General features: G+C 40.8%; 3 protein-coding genes across 6 annotated transcripts in view; 1 reads left to right on the top strand and 2 right to left on the bottom strand.

Moving 5' to 3' along the window:
- Positions 1-1889: 1889 nt before the first annotated feature.
- LOC120786289 (catenin beta-1-like) lies at positions 1890-11645 on the bottom strand. Of its 3 annotated transcripts, none has more exons than XM_040121645.1 (17): positions 11483-11645; positions 10425-10474; positions 9630-9839; positions 9230-9480; positions 8830-9068; positions 6375-6576; positions 6056-6200; positions 5756-5859; positions 5231-5365; positions 4901-5104; positions 4597-4755; positions 4379-4498; positions 4013-4163; positions 3800-3921; positions 3516-3576; positions 2943-3138; positions 1890-2837 (listed from the first exon to the last, which is right to left on the bottom strand). In XM_040121645.1, the coding sequence occupies exons 2-16, from the start codon at positions 10435-10437 to the stop codon at positions 2948-2950; spliced, it is 2307 nt and encodes a 768-aa protein (XP_039977579.1). In that variant the 5' UTR covers positions 10438-10474; positions 11483-11645; the 3' UTR covers positions 1890-2837; positions 2943-2947. The 3 variants fall into 3 exon arrangements, with proteins under 3 accessions (XP_039977579.1, XP_039977581.1, XP_039977580.1); XM_040121647.1 differs by lacking the exon at positions 11483-11645 and adding an exon at positions 11165-11348; XM_040121646.1 differs by lacking the exon at positions 11483-11645 and adding an exon at positions 10623-10803.
- Positions 11646-14262: 2617 nt separating this feature from the next.
- Positions 14263-23486, bottom strand: part of dync1li1 (dynein, cytoplasmic 1, light intermediate chain 1) — a 9932-nt gene continuing 708 nt past the window's right edge. The window contains exons 2-15 of one of the 2 annotated variants that reach the window (XM_040121433.1): positions 23065-23352; positions 22736-22809; positions 20923-21039; positions 20526-20756; positions 20089-20243; positions 19829-19922; positions 19094-19229; positions 18892-19003; positions 18555-18614; positions 18372-18416; positions 18193-18280; positions 17889-18011; positions 17668-17685; positions 14263-15704 (exon numbers count right to left, since the gene is read on the bottom strand). In XM_040121433.1, the coding sequence (XP_039977367.1) occupies positions 15586-15704; positions 17668-17685; positions 17889-18011; positions 18193-18280; positions 18372-18416; positions 18555-18614; positions 18892-19003; positions 19094-19229; positions 19829-19922; positions 20089-20243; positions 20526-20756; positions 20923-21039; positions 22736-22809; positions 23065-23168 (1476 nt within the window). In that variant the 5' untranslated portion in view covers positions 23169-23352 and the 3' untranslated portion in view covers positions 14263-15585. The remainder of the gene's footprint in view (positions 15705-17667; positions 17686-17888; positions 18012-18192; positions 18281-18371; positions 18417-18554; positions 18615-18891; positions 19004-19093; positions 19230-19828; positions 19923-20088; positions 20244-20525; positions 20757-20922; positions 21040-22735; positions 22810-23064; positions 23353-23486) is intronic. The other variant, XM_040121434.1, reaches the window with a different exon arrangement.
- Positions 22267-23486, top strand: part of cpne4b (copine IVb) — a 23229-nt gene continuing 22009 nt past the window's right edge. The window contains exon 1 of the mRNA XM_040121432.1: positions 22267-22466. The gene's annotated coding sequence lies outside the window, so the exon portion shown is untranslated. The remainder of the gene's footprint in view (positions 22467-23486) is intronic.

The following is a 23486-nucleotide window of genomic DNA, read 5'->3' as shown; positions in this document are numbered from 1 at the left end:
ATAGCATACAAACTAAACAAAGAGAGATTGATGTCCCAAAGGGTTAAAATGAACATCCAGGTGAGCCACTGGACTGGATGTATTATTATGTACACAGCCCCACCCAAGCACTCAGACCTCATTCACTTATGAAAAGGTCCTCATTAACATGGAATACACACTTTGACACACACTAATCCCCTGTTGTACCTCTAGACCTGTCTTCAGGGCCTGTAATGTTAGATCGTCTCCAAACAAGCTGTGAGAATCTACACATTAACAACTCCCTTTCAGTATGTGGATTTTTTTTTTTTTTACACCTTTTATGCCTTGCCCCCCCCCCCCCCCCTAGCATATACAAGTACTGAAATATTATTGAAGTGACCAGGACTTTTGCTCGTAACTGTCATTTGGGGTTTTAGCAATCTGGATATTAGATTTTCTTTGCTTTTCCACTCATCTCGACTTGTACAGGAGTGTCAGCTAAATGTCAAAGACGTAAGCTTAAGTCTGAAAAGCCTCTATTGTGGTATCTGTCCTTCTCTTGATATTTTACTGTAGTTGATGAATAAGTCTAAAGGCTCCTTTTGAGGATTCGCGAGCTTTGAACATAGCCTTTAGATGACTCTGCCAAGTGCGTTTTAAAAGGTATGCAAAACCCTCCATCAATTGAACTAGTCAAGCACCTTCAGGCTGCTTGTGTCAGTAATGCACTGCTTAAACACTTGTGAAATACAAATATAAAAGAAGAGAAAAAAAACCCCACAGGAACCAGGAACGTTGACCACAATGATGCCACAGTTTTGAGCCCTTCCCCTGACTTACAACAAGGCTGATGTCCACCCTTCAGAATCAGAACAGCCTCTGGAATGATGAGGAATTAAATTTAATGCATTAATTAAAATAAAGAGTTTTATTGGAGGTACTGAGAGACATGAGTTTGCCTTTAGGCTCATTGTACTTTGTATTGTAAATGAAGGCTGTGGTTCTTTTCAGCTCACTCCTCGTGTTTCAATGAAAAGCTCTTTTGCTGTATTTATTGGATGTTCCCTACATTAATGTAGTTAATGGTAGTGATGAAGCAGAAGTTCTGGTAGAACCAATGTGTTCATGTAAACCCTAACATTTTCTTACTAATAGAGTCTATCAAATACTCTCTTTGACAGTCATGCTCTCTAAAAACATGATTATGACATATCACAGATAGGTCATATAGAGGGTTATATTCGGTAGGTTATATACTGTAGCATTGGACTCATCCATCAAAGGGACAACTTTTAGAAATCATCTTTACACACCAGTTTTACACTTTTCATTCAGGGCTGCACCAGTAACTACATTTTTTTTTTTTTAAACCATTTCTAATAAATGCAAAAGAGGCAACACAGTACTTGACAGCCGAAATGAAGAAAGTGCAATCTTTATGACAGCTTTCAACCATTAACCCTGATCTTCCTATTAACAGGAGTGCAAATACATGATCATTTCAACTACAACTTAAACTTCCTCATACAAGCTAACATTTTTTTTGGGAAGGTCATATCCGTTTCCATTACACCCTTAGCTCAGTTTTTTGGATCCATCGTGCTTATCAACTCTCCCTCATTTTAAACTCTCATGTATTATAGGTGTATATTTTGTCTGATTATTCAGCTGACCTCAACAACTGAGTGCTGAGGATATTGACATTGAGAGGCAACCATGAGCAAAAACAAGAAAACTTTTATAATACCTCATACTTGAAATTTGATTAATGAATAAATGTCAAGGTAGTGTGGCACAACGTGAAGGTAATTTCTCATGCCATATCCTCGTCATACTGTAAAAGCTTTTGAAAACACACCTGTCTACTTAAGAGCAAAACATTATCGTCATCACATGGAAGAAGGGAAGACAGCAGAGAGACTAAATGAAATAAAATGCCATTTTATTGTTCAGCCGTGTCATAACCTCGTCTCCAAAATAACCACAGCAGGACTACAACTGTTTCGTCAAGCTAGCTACCCTTGATAGCACATAAAACTGGGTTTTATTAGACCACCAATGATAGCGTTAGACTTTTCTATCAGACATCCAATGATAGCATACAAAATAGTTGTTAACCTACCAGTGATACTGTATATAAAACACTTGTCTCTAGATTTATCCCCAGCCCACCCTCAATTTCACCCATATCCCTCTTTAGAACATTTGTGACACTGACATATTTTATGCTTAAACAAGCACATATTAAGAATGCATAATTCTCCATTTCTGAGATTATAAAAAAAACTACACAATGTTACACTTTAAGTCAGAGTACAATTCAACTGATTATTAGTGTTCTACACATTCGGCCATAAACCAAAGGAACATTGTATAATATCACTATAACTTAACACTACATGTAATATACGTTTAAAAAAAAAATTACAAATGATTAGCATTGAAGAGAAAATGAAGATGGCTAGTGCGAAGGCAAGCTGGGTCAGTACCATAACAGAGAATGAGTAATACAAAAAGAAATAAAAAAATAGAATAAGAAAAATAGAAACAAAAAACTGATAAGAATACAGGCAAGGCTAAAACGTTAAATGTGTTTCAAACTTTTAAGATCCACCTCATGTGCACTCATCCATATAGGTAACCTGCTCCAAGACCTCCACTGTGTGATTCCACATCTCTGATACTTAAACTCTATTTCCCCGTTTCGACTTGCTTTAAACATTCCTGTGGCAACCATCTTCTTTGTTTTCTTGTGACAGGCACTTTCCAAGACCCCCTATTCCTCCCTTTACCTTCAACAACTCTACAGGCCAATCATAATGCTGCTTCAGACAATACAGGCCAATCACAATGCAGGTTCTATCAGAATACAACTGAAAAAGAGCACAAGGACAAAAATATGAATCAATGTATTGCCATTTATATCAATACTGCTCTAATTGTGAACTAGTAAATTGTTTTGTGGAAGTCTGTCTCACCATTCCTACAGGTCAGTGTCAAACCAGGCCAGCTGGTTGCTGTCCATCAGGTCCTGGGTGTGGCCGAGGTCTGGCAGTGGGTCAGTGTGGTGGCCCAGGTCGGGCAGAGTGTCAGCATGGTAGTCAGCACCTTCCATCATGGGGTCCAACAGGGTGTCCTGGCCATAAGCTGCTGGGTAGGCCCGGTAGGCTCCATCTGAAAGGCAAAAACAAAAACTTTTATAAGCGCATCACACGGACACATTGTCTATAACATTTGATATATAATACATTTACTATAGTATAGAATGGATATTTATGAACTTGAGTTTTCCCTTCATTTAAAAAATAAATATATATCTATCTATATATCTATATCTATCTCTATATCTATATATCTATCTATCTCTATATCTATATCTATATATATATATATCTATATCTATATCTATATCTATATCTATATCTATATCTATATCTATATATCTATATCTATATATATATAAAACCCAACAAAATCAGATGCCTTTGAAAATTAAATTAAATAAGAGGTAGGAGAGTAGGGATTTCATTAGAGATAAAGCAGTTATTCACCATCCTGCCTGTACGCCAGAGGGTCACCCTGAGCGCCCATATCCAGTCCCAGGTCTCCAGTCTATAAAAAAGGCAAAAGAGTGATGTGTATAGACTGTTATAATTCAGCCTACATGGAGGAGTGAATGTCCCAGTTCTAGACTACATATCAACTACACATGTAGTAATATGTAATATAAAATACTGATATTATTGAGTATACCAATTTGGTCCCTTTTTTGGTGTGAAGACATTTTTGTACCTGGTTTTAGTTTATTTGTTTCATTATTAATTTGTGTGTGTACCTCATTCCAGGCCATAGGTTCAGTTCTGAACAAAGAGCTGGTCAGCTCCACCGACAGACGTTTCTTGTAGTCCTGGGGCTTGTCCTCAGACATGCGGAACAGGACAGCTGCAGCATAGGTTGCTACAGGAGAGAATTCAATTTCAATTTCAATTTCATTGACAATGACAATCAGAAATGTCTGAGTGGTCTGTATCTGTGCATGTTTACTCACCAACACCTTCATTGCGGGAGTGCAGCAGCTCAGTGAGCGGTGCAGTGGCTCCTTCAGCTTCGATTGCCTCAGCAGCTTCCTTGTCCTGTGCCAGTTCACACAGCACACCTGCTGCCACACGCTGGATATTCTCCACTGGAGAATACAGTAACTGCGGATGACAGAAAAGAGATCAAGACAAAATGTAATTGGTGATATGCATATTGTGGTAAAGAGAAGAATGATGGAGAAGAGGAAAATCAAAGTTGACTTGGTATTTTTAAACACTGTCCCAAACTATTTAAAGTCTGAAATAGAAGTTTTAAACTGCAAAGACATTTACATGTTTTATGTAGTAAGATTTCACATTTAAGGATTTAGTTTTACCTGGACAAAGAGTGGAATGGTGTTGAGCCCTCTGATGACAATTCTGTTGTGGACATCCCGGGCCAGGATGTGCAGAGCTCCTGTGCAGCCTTCCACTATTTCCTCCATACGCACACCCTCCTGTATGTGTTTGAGTGAGAAATAAGGAAATCACACACAAAACAATTATCAATGTTCAAATAAAGAAAGTTTAAGGGGTTGTTGCCTTGGTTACACACCACAAACTGCTGCTGGTTGCCTCCCATGCTGGTGCGCCTCTGGGTGTCCTGGTGAGCCCTGACAAGCAGTTGGACCAGGCGGGGGATGGCTCCCTGCTCCCGCAGAGCGCTGTGGTTGGCTGGGCAAAGAGCCAGGTTCCGGATCAGACCGACTGTGGCCTAGATAGATACATTAAATATAGTGTGGTTGGTTGGAAGTAAATAACATTAATCAACGATGTAAGTAGATGCAAGGTTTATCCAAAATGATATCGTTAGTCTGGGAAAAACGTGCAGGTGTGAAGAAACTGAGATGACCAATGACCTTGATTAGTGGCCAGTGGGACGGAGGGTGCAGTAGTTTGACCACCACAGGCAGGCCGTAATGAAGGCGCACAGCATTCTGGGCCATCTCAGCATCCTGGTGGCGGGAGGTCAGGTGACGAAGCGCACAGACTGCTGGCTCTGTGATGTCCTCTCTGTCGCCAGCCCGAAGCACTGTTCGCACCAGAGCCTCAATGCCTCCGACCTAACAAGATAACATCAATCAGTGGACTATAAGTTGTTACTTCAAAAAAAAAAAAAAGACATAAGACAAAGAATTTAAATCAGAATACACAATCTACATTCAATAGATATTAATAGTAATGTGTACCTGGCAGACCATGAGTTTGTTACTATAGTTGTTGCAGGTCAGGTTGGAGAGGATGCCGGCAGCACATGTCACTACATTGATGTCATCACTTCCCAGTAGCTGGACCAGGGTCCCCAGGAGACCCTCCATTCCCTCCTGGACAGAGCAGAGGACGGGGTAGCAGGGACAGGGAAAAAAAAAAAAAAAAGAATAAATAAATAAATAAGGGAAGAGGAATGCATGTATTGTCAGTAATTTCGCATATTGATATATTAAATACTTTTTATTAAGATTCTATTGATGGGTGAGGAATTAAACTATCAAGACAAAACAGGAGACTCCTGTATATTATTTAGCTGTAATACTGTTTTTTTGTTTGTTTTTTTAAAAATGACATTATTGAAAAATCAGTGTGTCGCTACTGATACATTTTTGTTACACACTAAGGACATTTAACACATTAATGAATGGGAAATAGTTGTTAACACTGAACCTGGAGCTCACAAGTTGTTAGGTATTCGTGACCAGTTAGACAGTGTATTGTACCTGTTTAGTGGCAGCATCTGAAAGATTCCTAAGAGTCCAGAGGCAGTTCTGGACCAGACGCTGGCTGGGGTCTGTCAGGTGAAGCCCCAAGGCCTGCATGCCACCTACACACAAAAAACAAAGTAAAACAAACAAATTGAATACGTCAGGGGACATTAGTCTTAGTGGCACACAACTACAAAATTTTTCTAAAGATCTCTAGTAATACCCAAGGTTGTACTGCAATAAGTTAGACGAGAAAATTTATATTTTACGCATTTTGTGCTGTATTGTACTTCCATTCCATTTTAATGTACATACCAGCCTCTACGATGGCAGGCTTGTTGCTTGAGCAAACAGAGAGCACCTTGAGCACTCGGCTTGTGGTCCACAGCAGTTTCTCATATGTGAATGTCCTCATGATGTTGACCAGGGCTTGGGGACCACCACTGGCCAGAATGATCAGCTAAAACCGAGACAGCATCATGTTTATACATACTACAAACTGCTGCCAGCCAAGTGGTATAAGCAGATATGTGAGGGATGTTTAAGCCCGGATACAATGAATGAATGAATGAATGAATGAATGAATGAATGAAAGAAAGTAAATGCATGCATAAATAGGCTGGTGTTCCACTACCTTGCTTTCCTGGTTGCCATATGCCAGGATCTGCAGGCAATCAGTAGTGATTGCCAGGAACTTGACGTTGGTGTTAGACAACAGAGCCACCATCTTCTGAAGTCCTCCAGCCAGGCGAACCGCCATCTTGGCCCCTTCCTGATGCAACAACAGGTTGTGGAGCGTGGTGATGGCATAGAACAACACACTATCCACTGGTGAGCTGGAAAAACATATAATAAACAAACTAATAAATTAAAAAGGCAACACCTTCTGTTTCTGGTAAAAATATATACACTTAACAAATTCACACACAGTGGTTTTCCTACATTGGGCATAATGACAAGACACAATCAGTTTCTGCCAAGACTCAGATCAGCAGATGACATTAATCAATCAGGCTTACACACGATACTGCTTGATGGTAAATAATCAATACAGCAGGTTGCAAAGATGTGACAGAACAAAAGATGATTTTTTTCCCCAATCAAGAAGTGTTGGACACAACTAGCTCAATTAGTCACAATCAGCTAAGGATGTGCAAGGAAAAACTGACCACATATGCAAGAGAGTGCAGCAATGCTGTCGGAGTCCGGATGAACTCAGATTTTACATAAAGTATGGAGTATAATTAGCTGGAAGTCAGCCTTTTAATACTTGGAAGAACACTGAGTCCAGGGGTACTCTATCTGGTGCGTACCCTTTTCATTCAGCTTAATTTAATTCATAAATTCAAAGTTTAAAAAAATCAAATTCAAACACAGGGCAATTTAAAAATCACATTTTAACAAAGTTACAAAGGGGGAGGGGAAATAAAAAAAAAAAAAAAGATTTCACCGTTACAAAATTTTCATGACATGCATATCCTGCTCATTAGCTACCTTTCACTGCTGAGATGACCACGGACATTGCACTTTTAACAGCAAAACGTTAACACTGGCTTTTTTGTTACACATTAGGAACTCTTGAACACTGGCAAGTTTAGTTTAAGAACATTGGTGAAACTTGCAAACAACAAATCACAAACATAAAGGTGCTGTTCTCACAGAATGACTTGCTGATCTGACCTGCAAATCAAAACCACTATACAGACATCTGCAAATTACTACTGATTCTTTGGAGCACTGTACCAGTCCAGTATGAGACAGTTTGCCATACTCCACATCTGTACTAATAATCCAACATTCATGATACAAATATAATATTGGGAAAAAATATAAGAGCACTTAAAGCACAACAAAGAAACTCAGCCACTACTAATTTAATGGAAACTTTAAAGTGACTTTGTGATGTAAACCGCTGCTACACTTAAAAGGACAATTTTTCACTTCGAATGGGTAGATAATCCAAGTTGCTACCTGCATCCAAATCTATTCAGCCATCAGGCATTTCATCCCCTCTCATGCTATTGTTCCATCCTGCATTTAAAGTGTGGTGATGTGATTCCAGGTGCAAATTCAAACACACACGTGACATCCAACAGGTTGCAACTTGCCAACCAGCAAACTGTTTTGGCTGTGTGTTCTGGCTTTTGATGGTGAACACAAAGAAGGAAATAAGCAAGAAAGACATTTCAATTGTTTCAAATTGAGCCGTAGGATATTCTGTTCTTTGGGAATTTAACTGGTTGGCGAGGATTCGGATTTGGTAATTTGAGGGTATTGCCGTTACGTCATTGTGTTTTGCTAATATCAAAGCAACGTGATGAATCAAGTTTTGATCTGATTGTTTTAAGATGTGGTTCTCTGTGCATGTGATGGTTGGCTAACTACGCTTATGCTTGATGAGGGCCATATCATTACCTCTGTTTGTTGTTATTTGCATTTGACTAATTATTTACTTAATCATGACTGATAGACTCATAGTGTAGCAGCAGAGTACGCTGTTGCATTATCACACTGTGTATAGCCTTCACCAGCAGAGCAGAGAGCAAGAGAAAAAGAAAAGAAGAGAGTGAGTGAGTGAGTGAGTGAGAGAGAGTTTTAATGTTACAACATTGACTTTTGGTTTTGGGTGAGGTTGGAGTTGAGGCTCTAGATGCTACCTGTTGGGTGTATGTCAGCATCACGACACATTTTAGTTAATACATGTGACTAATAACGCATTGCAGCCTACTGGATATATTTGAGCCTAAAAACAAACATGTTTTGCTAGTTAGTGGCCAGCAGAACAGGACAGAGCTGAATTCAAAGTCTGTAAAATGGTGTTAGAGTCTGCCTTATGAGTTACCATTCATTAACATAGGGCAGTATTGTATACAACAAAGTTGAGCTACAAGGAAACCCAACAAACAACTCTTCGATCAAACCATTCACCGCCATCAAATTCCTCTGCGAAAAACCCCCAACACAAACCGCTTTAAGAAAGGTTCTCTGTATTCTTGTTGCTAGCTTCAGACCATGTGTGTGTTGGCACACTGTGTAGCTCCTATAACATATACAGTAGAATAGGCACCACAATTTCTCCAGTTTCTTACCCTAGCATCTTGACCAGGGCAGGGATGCCTCCAGATTTGAAAATTGCAAGGAGCCCCTCACGATGGTGAGAAAGGTTGTGCAAGGTACCAGCAGAGCAGCGTGCTGTCTCCACATCACCAGTGTTCTGCATGGCACGAACAACTGCCGAAACCATCTGTGGTGAACGCATCAGGGCATGGCGCGATGCCTCCTTCTTTGACAACTGATGGACCATTACAGCGGCTTTATTCACAACAACCTAGGACAGAGATGCTGTTTGTTAGGGATGCATGATCTGGGAAGGTATGTAAAATGCATCGCTGATAACTTACATGATACCATAAGTTACTCAGCAGGTAACAGTTTGACATATTGTTTGTTTATGTTTATGAAATATAATTCACTCATTTGTACACACACCTGGTCCTCATCGTTGAGCAGTTTGGTAAGCTCAGGGATGGCACGAGTGGCCAGCTCAGCATCATCTTGATAGTTAATGAGGTTGACGACAGCATGCTTCAGCATCTGAGAGGGCTCTGCCAGGCGCTGCACTGCTGTTGGGTGGGCAGCATCCAGCTGGGTGGGTGGGATCTGGATGCCCTCCTCCAGAGTCTCAGGGAACATTGCAGCACGTACACGCTGGGCACGGGTCATGGCATAACCCTCAATGTCTGAAAATAATGCAATTTTGCAAATACCATGAGATAATAGAAATTTGTCAACCATCAGAGATTTTGATATGACATATATGCCACAGTAGCTATGTCTATGCTGTAAAGCTCCTGATATATATATACACATATATCAGTATCTTGCATACCTGTGGTCTCAGGAGTGAACGGCTGGTTGAACTCCCAGTCGTAGAGAGTTGGATCTTCATCATCAGCATCAGGGTTCCCCTTGCCACTCAGAGATGGTGCAGTGGTTGTGACTCCAGACTGGATGCCTGAATCCAGGTAGGACTGCTGCTGCCACTGGCTCACAGCAGCCTTACTGTCTCCCATTGCCATGTCCAACTCCATCAAATCAGCTGGACAAAAAAAAGAGTGAAACAAGGAATAACAGATAAGGAGAAGATACATTTTTAACTTAGTTTCTCCATTTAAGAAAAGAGTTGTTTTTTACTGGTAATCTTACATTTCAGTAATCTTATACAAAATATAAAAATATGCAAAATCTTGAGTTACTGAACATGGTAGCAGTTGGCTGTCAGGAAAATCAAGGCGACACATGAAATGAGAGTGTACCTAAAAAATGTACTCCTGTTTGAGAAAACAGAAATGAACGGAACGAAGATCAAAGGAAAAGCTTGCATTCCTCTATGCTCGATTCCTTCAGGAACTGATCATAAATTGAAGTACGTAAACATGAATATCTTCAAAAACTCAGATTGAACAGAAAACAAATTAAAATTACATGGGATATTGTGACATGTGCTCACCTAGCTCCCACTTTTCAATTTCCAGTGCCTCAAGGCTTACAGTATTTCATTTACTTGTACAGAGAAATTCTTATGTATGCACTTACAGGATAAAATTATGAATATCCATGTTCATATTAACACAAAACTCATTTCTATGAAAAATTAGTGTTTGATGAAGTTTTTCATACTTACACTGGGTAGCCATTGTTCTTGCCTGCCCTCAGCCCGCACAGCAGATATGTCTGTGTAAAATGAAATAGGTGCACAGAGGAAAATAAGACAACTCGCACTCAACCTTGACTTCTTGTTTGCCAAAGCCAAACGTAATCGTGATGTTTATGCGTTTCTCCTACGTGGTCTCAATAATAAAACCGCTGTCTTCTGCGCTACCTGTGCCAGCTCCCTCTGATTCAGACGCTTGTTTGGCTTACTAACGTAGCTATGAGGGGAAATGCCGAGCCTCCACCTCCAGCCGAGAGAGCAAAGCGGTGGGTATTTCCAGGCCAGCACGAACACAATTCACCATTCAGCAGCAAAGAACATCAAAGGCATATTTCTCCCCCTCCCCCTACCACGGCCAAGTTCCGACCTCGCAGCTTGGGTTTCCAATGAGAGAAACCACCCCCTCCGCCCCGCAATCACTTCCATGACTCCTCCTCCCATGGTGGGTCTAACTACGAGCGTAAGAAGCTGCTTAATAAAACTAAACGAAAACCCCAGCTACCCGCAAAGGTTACACAAACCACCAAACGTATTTTATTGACATATCATTCAAGACCGACGTGCTAGCATGCATTAGCCTCCACTGCTAGCTAACAGGTTGGCTAGCTTACCTTGAAAGCTCGCTAGGCTAACATAACGTGCGTAGCTAACCCCTCCGCTTGTTAGCTAACTAGCTAACATAAACAAACACTGCTTACAGCTTCACTCACCAAATCAAAATGCTTAAGACTCGTCCTGAGGAGCAACCAATATTAGAAGCCGTTAATGTTACAAATCAGTTCATTATTGGAATCGTGACTTTCAAGCAAACCCCCCAAATGTTTAATTTTGGTTTGCTTAGCTTGGCTAGCCAGGACGTCTGAAAAGTAGATCCAAGCGCCACCGTATAAAACCTGCTGTGCTGCCAGCCAAATCAGAAAACCCCACCGGAGCCCCCTCCCTAGGCAAAGATGATTTTTTTGGTGAAACCTACATTGGCGCGCTGTAAATGCGTTGTATAATAGCTGCAGCTAACATGCTATCTTTACCAGAGTCGAGCGGCTCCTCCGTGGCTCTTGTCGGGAAATGTTTCTCCTTTCTCTTGGCTGAAAATAGGAAAACGGCTGCTAGGTGAACCACCCGTAAGAGTCCGAACCACACCCGCTGTTGCTCCGCCGAAGATGTTGCTTCCGCCTGTGCGATTGAACATCAAGATGGCGAAGGGAGAAAATACGGTATTCTGCCGCAGTAGAAAAAATAGGGCTCCATTTTAAACAAAGTTTTAGCATCGAAACTATTATTTTGCAGTTATTGCCAAATATTGATGTGTTTGTATCTCAAGAGCAGTGGATAATTTCAGTGTTTACATTTTTTTCACCGACGTTAATGAAAGATGTGTGGATACTTATTTCCCTGGTGGTGTGGAGGGCGAGGTGCATTCATTAGAAAGGAATGTGATTCATGAGCTGCTGTGATATAAGGGGTTTAATTAACTTGCAGTTAGCTCAGAGCCACGAACATTGCCCCAAACAGATCACTGTAATTCATCCATTTATCATAATTAAGTCATCAAACGTGAGGGATGCTTGTCAGTGATCTCTCTCATCCACTTTTCACAAACTGGCACAGTTAAATTCGGACTTGTTTTGCAAATGATCCGCTGCAGTGGTTAAAGGAAAAATATATACAGAGATTAAACCATGCAGTGTGAAATGTCATGGCTGAATATTAGTTCTCTATAGAAACCCATTATTTGATCCTATGACATAAAAAGTGCCAATCTTAAAAACAAAACATTGATTGTAAGAAAAAACATGCTGTGGTCACAATAACATGATGCTTTGCTTTGGTTTAAATGGCATTTGATCTATTGTCTATGGTTCTTTTTGTCCTGACTTGAGCTGCACAGTTTGTGACAACTGTGAGTTCAATCCTTCACTAAATAATGGAAAGCTGACAGTAAAACTCAGACATGCTTGGCTATACGTAACCTACTTTGTGTGATAAAAGGCTTTAAGACATTTTATATGTTTATTCTTGAAATTGTATAAAATTACATTCGTATGCATTTCCGTTGTGGGCATTTATTCATAGGCTAGCTGTAATCTAATTGCAGTGCACATGCCAGTATAAACACAGTCAGATACCTAAAACACATAGGTGTGTACTTGAGCATCTACTTTAGCTCCTTAGCATTACATACACACAAGCATTGCAATGATTACAGTGAACAGTCAGGAACGCTCAATTTGACCTATTACTATAGTTATAGGAAAAGAAAATGTATTGATAACAACGGAAAGAAAACAATGAAAACAGAGCAAAGTGTCATGCATAGTATAGTGCAGGTTCATTTGTCTGACACGTGCCAGAGACCAGAAAAGGTCAAAGTCCAATGTGTCAATGGGGAGCATATTGTTACTGCAGGAAATGGAAATTTATGGTCATTTATTATACCACAATGATCAGTTGAAACATTTTCTATTCGTCATCTTCTTAAAGAGGTGGTAAAAATTTGTAGTAGGCTAATACAAAGACATCCAGTCACGTTTGCAAGTGGTATAAATTATATCAGAGGACAGTAATAGGATATACCACATGCTACCAGGACAAATGAAAGTGTGACAATGTTTTTAAATACACTTCTTAAAATTCATCATCTCATAACATGATGACATTTATTTCAGCAACTGCTTTTTTTTTTTTTTTCTGTTTTTGGGACTTAACATCAAAGCCACAGAATAAAACCATGTGAGGCTCATTCTCTGTGTCCCACTGCGGTGAAGAGAGGAGCAAGCGTATTTCATTTGAGTAATGACAGAGACAGCATGGTAAATAGAAGACAATATTAAGGACAAGATTAGATTTATTTTGTATATTCATTTGGCAACATTTGTTCTTATTTCTTGCAGTTAGTAATGCAAGCGCACATTAGGTTTGAGATTATGTCAGTCTTTTTATCTGCTTGGAGCTCATGAATATACACACAGAATGATGCTTTAAAGCGAGCTGCCAGTAAACACTATTCTTATGAAGATATGAAGTGAAGTTATTCAGATACAAAACAGTGGAGGATTGTATAAATATGCTGTACATGAATAATCTAAATCAGACCACATTTCTCATTTCACCTAATATCTCATCAGAGATAAATAGAGGGACAGATGATAACCTCTAATTTAAATTTAACATATTTTATGATTTGATTCACTTATCCTTATACTGTATGTAGGGGGTTATCTTCAAAAAAAAAACAAAAAAAAAACAAAACAGAAACCACTTAGAATGCAGTCACCTTACAGAAATACTTTAGTGGTGAGGCTCATAAATGTAAGTTTTCTCTCACCACCAACAGATTAAAAACCCTTAAAGGCCTCAAAAATGGCAATTTATTTGAATCAATACATCTGAGTCCCAAAAAAAACAAAACCTTTTTTTTCCTGTTACTTTGTGTCTCCAATGGTATTTTTGTTGTCCCTGAGGAAAAGCACTGTATTCACAACACATTGCCTACCAACACCTTCTGCTAGCTTTATTACAACCATCATCTGCTTTTTGCACTTTTGATAAATTGTGTGCATCAGATGCTCCAGAAAGTATTTTAAAATTTTAAACTTCCAATTGTCTGTATGTTAATTCAGTGTCTTGCACAAGAGCACTTCTGCAGATGGATGCTTCCCAACAAGGTGAACCGTCAAAATCGTCTAGTTGAAGGATCCTCAGCTGCAACCTGTTTTTATCCCTCAAAACATTTCAAAATGTCACTTTTTATTTAGAGCGAGGAGAGAAGGAATGACCATAGTAAAGAAACCAAGAGAATCCAGGTGGATGAATCCGAATAAATACACCTTTTATTTGACTGATTAACAGATCTGATTATACAAACGCCAACACAGAGCTCTGAAATAACAGGACCAATCAGCGAGACAATGACTGTACATTCTTGATGTGACCCTCCCATGTTCTGACGCCCTTGCCCACCCACCACCCTGCCCGCAGTAACTATGGAACTGAATCACTAGTGCTTCTTTCTGTACAAGTAAAGCTCAGCTACCCACCCACCCTCTACCACCCTCCCTTTTCAGTGCACTGTTTGTTATCTACAGGTTTGAGCAGTATATACCACAAGCAGAAGTTTGGCCAATTGTAGAAATGGGTGCCATGATGAACCTTAGGTGCCTTCTAAACAGGACTAGTGCTTGAGTGTGAACTTTGCTTTCGTAGTATATTTTTTTTTTGTCAGGTTTCGTTTGTGTAGTCCAGCAGACAGGGCTGCTGTAATAATAGTGTATGCACTTTTTTAAGAGCTTGTAGTGTAAGAGCATAGTAATGTTTTTTGCCTCTTGGTTGAAATGCAAACAGCCAAAAATCTCTCAACATACATGACTAGGTTGAAGTAACTTACTTAACTTTCACTGTCCACCTCATTCTCACACATGCTCACTCTCTCTCTCTGACACACACACCCACACTCACACACAGACACACACTCACACAAATACTGGTATGTTTGTCCCTTCATCTTAAAAAGCAAGACTGTTTGCAATTTTGTTACAGGCATATTTTTTTGTTCTCAGTCCCTTCCTCTGGCCATGCACGACTTGCCCCCCATACATTAAACACAATCACACAATCATCCCTATAGTACCTAAGTGCAGTTCCTTCAACATGCGCCCTTCAGCAGTTCCTACAGTATAAAGACTAACTGTACCATCACAATAAAATGGATGGATAACACACTTTCATTCTTGCAATCAGTCTTTTTCCACTCACCCCTCACCTCTTCCCATCCCAACCTCCACACCCCCGTTGGTCCCCCATACTTATTTACTCTCATGAAACAGACAGTCATATAACAGTGACAATACTCGCCCTCAGCGTAACAGCCAGGAAAAGAAGAGAAAGGGGAAGGAGAATGAGGTGTGGGAGAAGTCATAGGGGAAGAGAGGGTGAGTTTTTCACGTTGAGGAGAAAGTGAAAGAGGATGGGAAGGACAAAAATGTGTGTCCAACCCCTCTCCTCCCCTACTTCGCCTCTTCTAGCCACATCTTTGTGATGGAGAAGGTGCTGAGAGCGGAGGGAGGAAGGACGAGGGAGTTGGAAGGTGACTGAGGTGGAGGGGGGAGGAGAACTGGGTGATGTGTGTTGGTCTTCATGTGTCCTGGCCGTCGGTGGCAGGAGTCTCGTTGGCATTGGGCAAGTCCGAGTCAGTCTCCCGGCTGGATATGCGGTCCAGTTCCGCCTGTACATCACTCAGGCCCAGCTTGGAACCTGTATTAAGAGTGGGTAGATGCACACAAACGTTTAAATTAGTACAATATCACAGAGAAAACTACCACAGAGGCCAACAAGCATTTATCCAGTGCATCATTGAGTGGTTAAGGCACAATGCAATAAGCACAATTACACATGGTTAAAATAAGAGCTGGGTGAAAATGTAAATATGTTAGCTAAATATTTGCTGTAGTATGATTGGGATGATAGAATTATTTTTTTTTGTCACAAGTTAATTAGGCTGTTTTTTTTCCCACTGTAATGCTTAGTCAAATCTTGAGTCATCTCAGTTATAAGAGGAAGGAGAGCAGTTGGACTACAGCTGCTGTTGTTCAGGAGTACTGTTTACATCAAGCTTTACATATTATAGTGCAGTAATACAAACCTTATCATCTCATACCTTTCTGCCTCATGCTTTTCATTCTCAAATATCTTTGGTAATTCTCAATACTGTGTTTTGGTTTATTTGCATATTAGTTTAAATTAAAATTATATTTCAAGCATAACTTTGCTGTGAAGTTCTTCTTATTGCAATGAGTGGAAAATTTTGATTGTCAACATTTTTATGTCAGGCCTGCAATTTAGTCAGTGTGCAAGGAAGTTCCATTGGAGGTTTCTAGGTTGTATTTCTACATACAGTGTATAACATCCTGTGTAGTTATCAAGTTAAAAACGAGTGGAACTCAGTGGAAAACAGACATTATTTACTGCAATTCTGATCTGAGATTTTTTTAGAAATGTTTTTTTTAAAATTTGGAATCAAACTTTATCTTTTCCCTAAACACTGGTTGAAGTTTAAAACATGTTTGTATTATCCTGTGTCTGTCTGATGTCTAGGGAAAAATATGACTCTAAATAAAAAATATCTACCTTAAATCATTTTACAGAGAATTCATTATATGGGACATATACTGTGTATAGCCAATATGTTAAAATAAATAAAACATATATATAAAAATATATAAAATCATATTAGTTCCCAATTTTTCCCAGCTTTATTAACAATCATGTGCAATGCTTGCAAGAGATGTTAAGAAATGCAATGCAACATGCCAAAAAAATAAAAATAAATCAAATATAGGGAAGCAAAGTGGAGACAGGGTATTTTAAGGGGAAAGATTTGGATGAAACGGTCATTAAAAAGGAATCCTCCTGGCTCTAACTGGTATCTTTTTTTCCCCACTCAAGTGGACCAGCTCTGAGACTTTTGCCTGGTTTACTTTGCATAGTTGTGGATCTGGCCATTAATAGGAAATCATTAAATCTATTTCTATACATATGAGCTAGAGCCAATGAACTTGTCATCATGAATATACCTGAGCTTTTGTCATTTGTAAATACTTTTTAGCAGAAGCTACAGTTTGAAATTTCGAAGTTAATAAAACCGCTTTCTGCTGCTTTCCTGAAAACAAAATGAAGGCATGTGTCGCAAAAGTAATTAAACAGCCAAGGGATCATCTCCTGGACCACGACTTCAGTTCTCAGCTTTGGTAGTACTGATTTAAAAAAAAGCAGTGCCTTTTATATAATCTGCATATTGGACCAATATATATTAAAAAATTGACATCATTAAGTTAATGTGCTAGAAATGGGTGATACAGGAGGTTTGATCCCAGCATTGTTCCCCCTTGGGTGCTGGAGAAAGTTGGAGGCTCAGTGAAAGAGGGGGTGGGGGTTAGATGAAATAAAAGCATGCTTCTGAGAATGAACAATGACATACACAAGCAATAATAAATGAGGAGTATCTCTCTCACACACACCTTAACGTGGCCAGCATCCTCTGACTAGTGCACACACATACACACATTATGAGTGACGTTAATAGTGAAAATCCACAGCAAAGACTATGAGCGTAGTTAAGAATGAAATACAGTCACAGAGCTACAGGCATAGAAATGATGATGGGTGTGTGTTTGTGTGGCTGGTAGATGCACTCAGACCAATTCATGAATCTCTTTACCATGTGTTATGTTCATGTCTGGAGTAGAGGACAGAGGTGAGAAAATAAGGGACAGCAGATGGAAGGCGAAAACCAAAAAGATGCTGAGGGATGAGGAGTGACTGAATATGGCATTAAAATCTTAAAACACAACTGAATAATAATAAATAAATATCATCTTTGCTCTATCCCACAGAACCAGAGCACTTTAACAACATCTAATACTTAGTGTGATTTCTCACCTGACTTGCGTACGGTTCCTGGAGTGCTGTTACCACCACCTGGCGTTCCTGGTCCCCCTGTCCCCGCCTTCTTTGTCAGTAGACTGTTAAAGAAGTTGGCCAACACACCCTCACTGGTCTGACCTGCAGCATACAGGGACTAGAGTTAAAACACACACACACACACACACACACACACACACACACACACACACACACACACACACACACACACACACACACACACACACACAAACACACAGCAGAGCAATGACTGAACAATGGTCATGGGCGGTTCTGTGCATCCATGAAATGCAAGACGTACCCGACTGTGGCATGGTGTTTGCTACGTTGACTGCTGCGGAGCGATTACTCGTCCTGGGGGAACCGGTGGGTGCTCTGCTTGTGGTATCCTGTAAACAACAGTTTATTTCATACGTATGGACACTGGAGGGAGGTTTACTCCATCTTAGGAGCCAAAACTACAAAAAAAGGAGCACTCACCACAGGTCGCCCTGCTGTCACAGCGGGCTGTTTGGCGAGAAGCGACTGCAAATTAGAGCACAATATGAACACTCATTCCAATTAGTATTTAATTAACATATCAAGACCCTCAAGTCAGATTTAATTGGAGTTCCCACAAGAAGCAAACCAACTGGCATTAACACAACTTAAATGTTTTCTGACCTGCAGTTTTAGCAGAAACACTTGGTCATCTTCTGCCTGAATCTCCTTTTCATGTACGATCTGGTGAGAGGCAAGGAAAAATAAATGCATTTTTAAAAGTCTTTTTCACTTCCAGCTTTTCTTTAAAGCTGTACAACAGCTAATGAATGAGACTGCATAAAACTGTCATGATCCCTGCAGGGTTATTGGGTTAAACTTAGTGCACTGGCTGTGAACTGCAAAAATGGTGACGAAGGTGCTGATACATGATATTATATCCGTAACCAATCTGTTGCACTGTAAGCTTAGCTTGCCTAAGAAAATCTTTTTTAATGTTAGGATTTGTTTTTGTGCATACCTTTCTGACTGGCGGTTTGACTATTACGTCCTCAAAGCTGTCGTCTGTTTTTACTGTCTGGAAATTCTCGTGAAGTATGGCAATCTTTTTCTCATTGTCCCAACCTGATGGACTGGTAGAGGAAAGAGAGGGTTACTAACCAAATACAGGTGGTCCTTGGACACACACAAACGCACGCGCGCGCACACACACGCAGGCTTACATGAAGACAGCGTCTCTTTCCACTACTTGTGCGGGGCAGTGGAAGGGAAAGCCGTAGAGTCTGTGGACCAGATATTTGTAGAGGATGTCCAAGTTCTTCATCTCCTTCACTGACGTGTAAACCAGAGACGCGCCGTCTGACACGGCTGTCAAGGATATTTTCAGCACCACAATTTATAAATATAGGAGCAAAAATCAAACCAACACCACTGTGACTGAAAAAAAAAAATGTAATAACAGTAGCACAAGAGAAAAACAGATTCTAGCTTAGACTAATTGCTACCCTTACACAGAAGAACTATGGCAGTGTGCAATCTTGGCTAATTTTAAACACAATAACCATTGAAAATGTAATAACCTTCCACTCAGCACTGACAATTTCAAACAGTACTGGTTGATCTCTGACCTTTATCAAACTCTCTTTGCAACAAAGCAATATCAACAACAATAGTTTAGACACAGCTTTCAGGGGCCATACCACTGTAATAATACTACTGCTGGCAACTTTGGCCTGAGAACAAAACACCATGTAAGGCACCTGGTCCAAATTTCTGCACCTGACTAGGAAATCACATAATCAATGGTACTGATGAGCAGCCCCATAAAAAAAACCTGCATATATTCAGTAGTTGCATTCTGTTCTCTGCGACAGTAACATTTTTTAGTTTAGGCAACTTTTATCTCACACCAGCCAAAGAAAACATCTATGAGACAATGCTGATTTGGTGAAGGATACACTGCAGACAGAAACGCCTGATGTGGGACTGGATGAAGTCCAAGTGTTCGTCTCTGTAGTCGTGCTCCTTCTCCAATGTGCTGATGGCGTCACACTGAGGACAGATCAGTAGGTGTCAGACAGAACTGAATGTGTGTAAAAATGTGTGCAACAAACTTATAACACTAATAAAGCACATACAGTACAGGACCATATACGCTTATAATTAACAGCAGAGCATGTTAAAGCAATGTTTATAGCCCAATAGTAAGCGTGTGTACCTTGGTGCAGACCACGACCACTGGTATGCCCAGGTTGTGTGTGAGTGTGTTGTCTCCTAACGGCAGCAGCACGCTCTCCTCATCTTCACTCCTCCTCTGCGGGGTGCCATCCTCCCCACTGCCTGGCTCTGTGTACTCCTGGAACTGTTTTACAACTACACACACACACACACAAACAACATTAAAGAACACAAACGATCATAAGCGAATATTAAGACCTGGCAGGGGTTACCATTTCTGACACGCAGCGTTGTGATTCTCATAAATGGCCCTGTTAAGACAAAACCCTGGTCTGTTGTCCAATGTAAAGCTTTTTACAGAAGTTTTGATAAAGAGGCTCCTTATCTGAGAATATTGTCATCCAAAAAGAACACTGCTGCATACTTTGTTTTCTACTTTATCTACCAGTTAGTACGACTGCTGTCAGTGTGACTCACGTATGTGCTCCAGCTCCCGCAGCATTTCTGGGGCAACTCGGAGTTTGTCGATGTGTTCCCTAGCGACGGCAGCCCACTTCTGGAGAGAGTCCAGGGCGTTCCATGGCCGCGACATGTCAGCTGTTATCAGCAGCAATGTGTTACTGATCGAGTCCAGTGGTACAGCTACTCCCTGCAGACCTTTGTGGTAAAGGTCTCCGTCTAACACCCAGGCATTGCACCTAGTGTGGTCTAAACACACACACATACACACAAACGATTAAGAGAAATACACAGTACTATACAACCTTACTGCTGTATTATTTTAAAAGTACTCCATTTACTCTATGGTGACAAAAAAAGAAGCTTATTTGGACGTGGTAATTATATTTATTAACTGCAAGCAGTCACTGGTTACCATCAATGTCGTCATCATGGACACTGAAGTAGAGATATTCCAGGCCACGCCCTTTCATGTACTCTTCGACCCCCTGTAATTTTGCAACCAAGGTGGTCTTCCCCGAGCCCACCTCACCTGAAGGCACAGGCACATGATTAGTAAATAACGTACAGTAAATATGGTCAATAAACTAAACATGTCTATGTCATGTCACCATTCACTGTTATAATAAAAATAATAATGATAATGTAGTTTAGTACTTATACCATAATCTCTTTTAATTCAAATAAGAGTGAGCAATGAATTACAATTTGGCAAAAGCATGTTAAGTGGCTAAACTAACTAAGAGCTGACACATCACTCAACTGCTGAAGATATACTATGTTTCCATACATCCTGCAGTCCTCTGTCATGCTTTGAGCTGTACTAGTTACACATTACAAGGTTAATAATTCAGGGTTAATAGATAGGATGTGGTGTGCACAAGTGTGCACTGTACACTGTCCAAAATTAGGATTTCGCAAAATTGAACAAATATAGGGCTCCGATTAAAGATTGTTTTCATTATTGATAAATCTGCACATTAATTTCTTAATCAATTTTTTAAATGATTTGTTCTAAAAAAAAAATGCCAGAAAATAGTGACAACAATTTCCTGAAGCCTAAGGTGAACTCTTAAAAAAAATTGCTTGTGCTGTCCCACCAACTGTCCAAAACACAAAGACATTCAGTTTGCTGTCACATTAGACAAAGGAAAGCATCAAATCCTTACAACTGAGAGGCTGGAACTAGGAAACACTGGACATTTTTGCTTGAAAAATGACTTAAATAATTAACTGATAAGCAAAATAGTTTGCATATACATTTTCTGTCGATCAACTAAACGATTAATCGACAAATCACTGCAGCTCTACACAAATATATGTACACGTATACCGTAAACAATCTAATCTCCTAGACTAGAGCCATGTAGCTTCATTATGCTGTTTTCATGAAGGAGTAACAGCCCTAATATATTGTATATCTCCTGCTAACGTATTGTATCTGCATTTGTCCTGGCATCACTGCTATCATCCCAGCTGACTGCATGACACTGTAAACCTGTGTGTTATAAGGTCAAGGCTGCGTCCGTTCTCTGACTATAATAACTTAAACCGACAGGGGGACTCGATGCATCATAAAGCACGAGCTTGCTGATATTGTCGTGGATAGCACAACAGACAAATGGCTTCATACATCGGCAACCAGCTCGCTGATTAGCTGGAATGGGTAGCAGGCTGCGGATTAACCCCGGCGGATGTGTAGACAGTGTGTGTGTGTGTGTGTGTGTGTGTGTGTGTGTGTGTGTGTCTGTGTGGACAGCACGCGGACCAAGCGAGACAGGGAGGCACCGTCTCTGCTTCAATACGCGCCTTGGCCCCGTTCAAACAGTACACCGATGTGTTATCTTGTCCCCCAAGCATCATCTCCACGTAGCCGCCACTAGCATGACCGGATGCTAGAATGACTTGCAGTGTTTCGAAGCGGCCCGAATCTCTCTCATAAGACGACGAGGCGATGGTGTGAGTGCATATGTGTGTGTGTGTGTGTGTGTGTGTGTGTGTGTGTGTGTGTGTGTGTGTGTGTGTGTGTAGGGGCTCAGAAAATATACACCTGTCTCTCTCTGCGCCAGCCGACGCACCAGCCGCCAGGTTTGAACATAAAAGCACCATCAGTCCGAAGCAGGATAGCTCGGCTATGGAGCAGTATTAAGTCCACCAGGATGAGCTGGTCACCGGCTAACGGTGCCTAATGGTTAGCCAGGAGGCTGCAAACATACACAGATACCCACCCATGACCAGGACATTTTTCCCAGACGGTAGCTTTGATCTTGAATGGGTTGACACTTCGCTCAGGATGGTGGACCTGCAGACAGAGCAGCCCCGTTACACACACGGCCAGACACGGCTTTTTCATTCATTAACAAACAACGGCTGGCAGCGTGTAGCTACGGCGAGCTAGTGCTGCTGTGTCACCAGTGCCAAGGCGTTCTGGTGCTGATGCTAGCTAGCATCGTTAGCTGGCTAGCTGTCAAACCATCCTCATCCCAACGCAAGAAACCCTGTGCGCCCACAAAACCTCCCGCTCACAATAAACCAACTTGCAGCGCTTATCGCCCACCATAAATTCTGTCCATCGTCCTCCTCTGGGTTGGAGTTCTCCAGCGTGCTCTTAGGTCCAGTTGAGGTGGAGGATAATAATGCACTCCTCCCTGACGTCGCCATCTTCGCAGGGCTTGTAAACCAGGCAGAGCGCCCGGATGTAGCAACTGTGTGCTAACGTAGCCTGGTGCACCGCACGCCGTGGCCGGGGCGTGGTCCGACCCGCACAAAGCGGGGCTCCCAGCTCCAGACACGGAATGATCTCATCCGCGAAGTGACAGATCAGGACGGACAATCCACGCCAGCACTGGAAGAGAGTCAACAAATTCATGATAATAGATTTAAAATTAATCTGTGATAAATTTGATAGGCTATAGGGGGGAATTCATTTATTAGCAGTCTATGTAATGTTTTTGTAAATCGGGACTAATACATAAATAA

This window comes from Xiphias gladius, chromosome 24 (assembly GCF_016859285.1).
Source record: "Xiphias gladius isolate SHS-SW01 ecotype Sanya breed wild chromosome 24, ASM1685928v1, whole genome shotgun sequence".
Classification (NCBI taxonomy): Eukaryota; Metazoa; Chordata; class Actinopteri; order Istiophoriformes; family Xiphiidae; genus Xiphias; species Xiphias gladius.
The sequence above is the reverse complement of the archived record's forward strand: the minus strand, read 5'-3'. Positions and strand labels throughout refer to the sequence as shown.

Coding starts and splice junctions, on each gene's coding strand:
- LOC120786289 (XM_040121645.1), bottom strand. Junction 3,577..3,799: donor AACCTATGGCCTGGAATGAG/GTACACACACAA, acceptor CCTTTTTTATAG/ACTGGAGACCTGGGACTGGA. Junction 3,139..3,515: donor TCTGGCGTACAGGCAGGATG/GTGAATAACTGC, acceptor TTTGCCTTTCAG/ATGGAGCCTACCGGGCCTAC.